Genomic DNA, 6,065 nt, shown 5'->3' on the forward strand with positions numbered 1-6,065 from the left:
TCACTTTCATAAAATCTGATGCATTTTTGTTTGGGTGTTCCTTTTCACCAATAAAGACATCCTGTAAAATTTTTTGACCATATTCAAAAGTCTAATGGTGGCACCATGAGGTTCATTTTTTGCCAAAAAATGCTTATTTTATGTTTTCGCGTAAGGTTTGAATCACAATGTTGGACTCCATTTATTGATTTCTTGTGAGCCAGAGATCATGTTAAGAACCTTTGCAAGGGATTGAGAAGCATTAATGTGATTCATAATACATTTGTATTGTTTAAAAGTAGTTGAACAATGATTCAATGAACAGCTAAAACTCAAACTGTGCTTGATAATATATTTAGAATATGTACTAAAAATGTGTATCTAAGATATTTGGTATACTCTATAAGGTGCCATAATGTTTCATGAAAAGTGATCGAAATTTTGTCATAAAAGTCATAAAATAGCAGCTTTTTCCATAACTTTGAGCTCCTGGTGCCACCATTAAACTTTTGAATTTTGTCAAAATATTTCACCCAGTGTGTTTTCTTACCAAAAGGAACATAAAAACAAAACTGCATCATGATCGGAGGAACCTTTCATTTTTAGGGGGCAACTGATGCACCCTACCGAGGACCCTGGATGATCTGGAGAGACTGTTAAAAAGGAATAGTCTCAGATGCTCTACTTTGTATCTCCAACCTTATAAAATGTTATAGGAGACTCAGTGCTGTTTTGCTGGCAAAGGGAAGTGGTACAAAGTATTAAATGCAGAGGTGGCAATAATAGTGGCACATGTGTTATTGTTGAAAATAATGATTTCTTGATGAGGGATTTGTTGTTCTCTGAATAAATTTCTTTCGATTCATGGTTGGATTTTTCTCATTTTTTCAGTATGAGATGAAGCTACTTCAACAAAAGGTGAAATTTTTTCGAACACTTCTTAGGAATCATTAAAGGGGTGCCAATAATTGTGCAGGGGACGATACAAGCATTCAAAAGTGTGTAGTTACAGACATTTCTTGAACCATGGCAGAGCAAGCACAGTTGGTCTGGACTCCATTGCCAGCATGATTCGGCAGAATGATGTAAACATGGGAATCAGATATGGGTCAGGACTTACAGTATGTATAATATATCTAAACGGATGGGCTGAAAATATATGATTTTTTAGGGATGACAGCAATTTGGTAACATCAGTGCTGCTGTAAGTGGATGCATTTGTGCGAGCTGTTAGTGTAGGCTGCAAAATCCTCAGCTGAGAGGAGATTGGAACTGCTTTAAAAATAGGCTACAGTAGGTATAAAAATAGACCTTGTGATACCAGTTAGTATGTAATCATGGTTTCATGATTTCATGGTTTCAATGCATTTGGATTGAACCATTTAATCCTCCTCGCTCATGCAGCACACATGAATTAGAGTATTCATTATTGCATCCATTTTATCTATATATACCATATACCACCAGACTGCTAATTTTCTTACAGGAAATAGCAACCCAGGGAAGAAGAAGAAGAAGAAGAACAGAATAGTCCTGCCAGTACATTTTCTAGAAAATTCAATCAATCTTCAAAAGCAATTCTTGCCATTTCTGGATTTTACAGTGACAATGGTATAGAATATGGAGACAAGCCAGGATGAACTGTCTGTATACAGTCAGTGGACAGGAGCATGTAAATAATAGCAATAGCCCATGATGCTAATTAACATACACTCACCAACCACCTTATTAGGAACACCCATACATGTGCTGTTTGATGCAGTTATCTAATCAGCCAGTCTGTTGCATAAATTCATGCAGATACAAATCAAGCGCTTCAGTTAATGTTCACTTCAAACCTCAGAATGAGAAAAATTCTGATGGACTGGTTTGAGTATTTCAGAAACTGCTGATCTCCTGGAATTTTCATACACAACAGTCTGTAGAGTTTACACAGAATGGTGCGATAAACAGACAGTTCTGTGGGTGGAAACAGCTTGTTGATAAGAGAGGTCAGAGGAAAATGGCCAGATTGGTTTGAGCTTTTTTTTTTGCCAGGAAGGATATAGTAACTCATAGCAACTCTTTACAACCGTGGTGAGCAGAAAATCATCTCAGCATGCAACAGCAGAAGATCACATTGGGTTCCACTCCTGCCAGCCAAGAACAGGAATCTTAGAATCAAGAACAAGTTCCTGTTAAAGTGGCCGGTGAGTGTATAATACATAGCCTGTACAGCGACATTCTGTGTAACAATATAATCTATATGATGGACTAAACCTAGACCCTGGAGCTGTGAGGCTGCAATGCAACCTGTTGTGCCAGTATGTGTGAAATTGAAACTCATGCAATCACATGTTTGTTTTTGTTCATGATGTCATGTGTACATAAAAACAATGTATTCATGACATTGTCACTGGCCTCATTGTCCACTATGCTTCCAGCAACGTTAAAAGTGATGTGTAAGCAGAGAACTATGATTCAGTTTGGAAAAATGTAGGATTAGCACCCTCGTTTAAATAGAATCCTCGATTAGTTTAACTGAGTGCAGTGATGACAACAGAATGATTAAATCAGTTAACCCACACCTTTATTTGGGTCTGATTCAATTTATTATGTGGAATTTAATTTGCATTTAATGCTGAGTACTGATAGTGCTCATGCACCAAGGATTCGGTGCTATTTAAATGTATGATTAAGGATATGGTTTGTCAGGAATCGTGGGAAAGAGGTTCTGCTCACTTGCACAGACCACCAAACAGTGGATCAGAAAATGGTAGTGGTTGCTATAATATGTGATGCTGTTTTCCTTCACACTTCAAGCTGGGCTGCAGTGAGGATATCAGACACTTATCTTTAAATAACCTGAGTGATGAAAGTTCATTTTTTTTTCGCAGGAGGCTGAGCTGAAGAATGTTCTTTTCAAAGTTGGAGATCAGTTGAAAGTCCAAGGGAGGATTCATTCTGATGCTAAAAGGTAAATTAAGACTAAAGGCCTGCTAATATAAACATAATAGTTTAACCATAGTATTATCTATAACATATTGTTAGACAGTACATTCTATATGATGCATTAAAATTATAGTAGAAGTACAAAAGTCTGGGATTTTTATGACAAAATATTTAACATAGGCCAGGTGAATGTGTTCAGTTGACCTTGAAATCTGTGCTATATCATTTCAGTAATAAAAATTTCAGAACTGCTGTAAGGGGAAAAAATATATATATATATATATATATATATATATATATATATATATATATATATATATATATATATATATATATACAGGGCTTATAACCTGCCATTTTGCTCATATTAATCAACTACCAGGTTACTCGGTGTTGCCCGGGTTTTGCAAAATTCTGGGTTGCCCCCAGACTTCCATCTCAAATTTGGTGAAGATCCATTGAGAAATGGTGATGTTAACCCAAGACAAACAAAAATCCAAACATCCACCACCCAGGGGCCCACCGAGAACCCCCTGGGGCCCGTACATGAATTTTGTTTATATTTGCAAAATTCCGGGTCATCCCCAAACCTACTTGCCAAATTTGGTGAAAATCCATCGAGAAATGGCAACATTAGCTCAAGACAAACAAATAAACTTTGCCGCTTATTATATAGATGATAAGAAGAGAAATATTTTGATGAATCATAAATTTAACCTAAAATTTTCCAGATCTGCATTAGGAGTCATGAGTATTTTATAGAGTAAAATAAAGTCGTTACTGTACCCTTTTAAAATGTTGGCTAAATCTAAAATGTCTATTCTCATTTTATAGAGAAAGCTCCACATTTACTGTGCTGCCAGCTAGCTAGAAATAAATCATGGCTTATTAGATTTTTACAATATACATACATTATGTTGTTTCAGAAAGTTTCAGAATGTGATGCTCAGCTCATATTTAACCTAGTTATTTATAATCATATCATATTAATCATATCTATAATTTATATTTCTGAAGGTTCCGAATTGACCTGGGCTCCAGCTCCAGTGAACTAGCTCTTCATTTTAACCCTCGTTTTCATGATGATGATGATGAAAAGATGCCAGTGCTGGTGTGTAATTCAATGTGTGACGGCATCTGGAACCAGGAGCAAAGGGATCACAACCCTTTCCAGCCAGGTTCCACTTTTAAGGTATAACAGATGCCATGTGACCAAACAGTATATACGTTTCTTGTGTTTAAAGTCTGTCCTTGTATTGACAAAATACTTACATAGTAAGTTTTTACACCAGTCATTATTGATATAGGTTATTAAATCACACAATGAAAGCTATATGTCTGAATTAAGCAGATTTGTAATCTTACCAGCATTACCCTCTTCTTCCCAGGTTGTAGTGAAGCACGCAGGAGGACTGTTTGAGGTGATGCTACCTGACGGGCAGATGACTGAGTTCCCCAATCAGCAAGAGCTGGAGGTCATCACTTATATTTGTATCAAGGGTGACATTAGTCTCACTTCTTTCAAGCTGAAATGAGAAAAGTGGAATATACTGAGAAAAGCAGTCCCTCTGCTGTCCAGAATATAAAATGCAACCAATCAACAAGAAAATGAAATAATGAAAATGTTGTGTTCCAGGATAATTATGGAACTAACAAACATCCAAACTAGCAAATGAATATGTACAATATATATGTGGTGGCTTACATCAGTGGGAAGTCAATGAAAAAAATCTCTATTACTGTAGGTTGAATTTTTGACATCCATCATTGTCTTATTTGTTATTAACAAGCATTTTTTTAAGGGCTTATAATTTTTTTGTGATTTTTTTTGTGTGTGTGATATTTTCTGCCAAAAATATAATTAAAGGTAAAGCATGAGCATTAAATCGTTAACTTGCCATTTCTTTTCCCACATTATGTGCACAAGGATGATGCCAAAATGAAAATGAAATGAAACAATGCCATGAGCATTTCAACTTTTCCATGCAAGCATGCAGCAATAGTGTCAAAAAAACTTAAGCCCATACATCATTTTGTCATTTCATTTTCTTCATCTTCATCTTCTTTGTATTTCATGGCTATAATTAAAATAAAAAGCTAACAGAATAAAGTAAACCAAACTACACACTGTGATTAGGAACATCTGTACAGCTGCATATTCATGCAGTTATCCAATCACGTGCCAGCAATGCAATGCAAAAAAAAACCCAAAATAAATGAATTAATAAAATAAAATCATGCAGATACAGTTCAGGAGCTTCAGTTAATGTTCATATCACAGACTAGAATGTGGGGGAAAGTGTGATCTCTGTGACTTTAACCATGCCATGGTTGTTGGTACCAGGTGGGCTGGTTTGATTATTTCAGAAACTGCTGAGCTCCTGGGATTTTCACACACAGCAATCTCTAGAGTTTATAAAGAACTGTTCATAACACAGTTAATAATATTGACTGTAATATAATAATATACACAGAGGTGGGCAGCACGGTGGCGTAGTGGTTAGCACTGTCGTCTCACAGCAAGAAGGTCCGGGTTCAAGCCCCGTGGCCGGCGAGGGCCTTTCTGTGCGGAGTTTGCATGTTCTCCGTGTGGGTTTCCTCCGGGTGCTCCAGTTTCCCCCACAGTCCAAAGACATGCAGGTTAGGTTAACTGGTGACTCTAAATTGAGCGTAGGTGTGAATGTGAGTGTGAATGGTTCTCTGTGTCTATGTGTCAGCCCTGTGATGACCTGGCGACTTGTCCAGGGTGTACCCCGCCTTTCGCCCGTAGTCAGCTGGGATAGGCTCCAGCTTGCCTGCGACCCTGTAGTACAGGATAAAGCGGCTACAGGTAATGAGATGAGATACACAGTGGTGTTCCTAATAAAGTGGACAGCGAGAGTATATGTTTGCATATCTCTTGTTGCATCAAGCCAGCAACCCACTGACATCACCAAATTGTTGCATTCTTCTTTTGTGATGGTTTTCCAGGCTTGTATTGCTGCTTCTTTCAGTTGTTTTGAGAGGTTTCTCCCTTCAGTCTCCTCTTTAGAAGGTAAAATGCAGGTTCAATGACCCTAACCCATAACTACGTCATCGCTTGTTTACCGCAATGACCCCGGGTATGGGCGATACCTGGGGTCGGCTCCGCCATATTGTTTACTTTCACCTTTGTT

At 37.4% G+C, this 6,065-nt stretch overlaps 1 protein-coding gene across 1 annotated transcript; it reads left to right on the plus strand.

Moving 5' to 3' along the window:
- The first annotated feature begins 1,046 nt into the window (after positions 1-1,046).
- On the plus strand, positions 1,047-4,445 carry LOC132869719 (galectin-2-like). Its single transcript, XM_060903071.1, has 4 exons — positions 1,047-1,100; positions 2,856-2,935; positions 3,928-4,102; positions 4,299-4,445. The coding sequence occupies exons 1-4, from the start codon at positions 1,047-1,049 to the stop codon at positions 4,443-4,445; spliced, it is 456 nt and encodes a 151-aa protein (XP_060759054.1).
- Positions 4,446-6,065: the final 1,620 nt, after the last annotated feature.

This window comes from Neoarius graeffei, chromosome 2 (genome assembly GCF_027579695.1).
Source record: "Neoarius graeffei isolate fNeoGra1 chromosome 2, fNeoGra1.pri, whole genome shotgun sequence".
NCBI classification, from domain to species: Eukaryota; Metazoa; Chordata; class Actinopteri; order Siluriformes; family Ariidae; genus Neoarius; species Neoarius graeffei.

Excerpts from the sequence above, each read along its gene's own strand:
- LOC132869719 (XM_060903071.1), top strand. The coding sequence starts at position 1,047 with ATGATTCGGCAGAATGATGTAAACATGGGAATCAGATATGGGTCAGGA. Across the intron at positions 1,101-2,855 it reads GATATGGGTCAGGACTTACA|GAGGCTGAGCTGAAGAATGT; the intron begins GTATGTATAATA and ends TTTTTTTCGCAG. Across the intron at positions 2,936-3,927 it reads ATTCATTCTGATGCTAAAAG|GTTCCGAATTGACCTGGGCT; the intron begins GTAAATTAAGAC and ends ATATTTCTGAAG.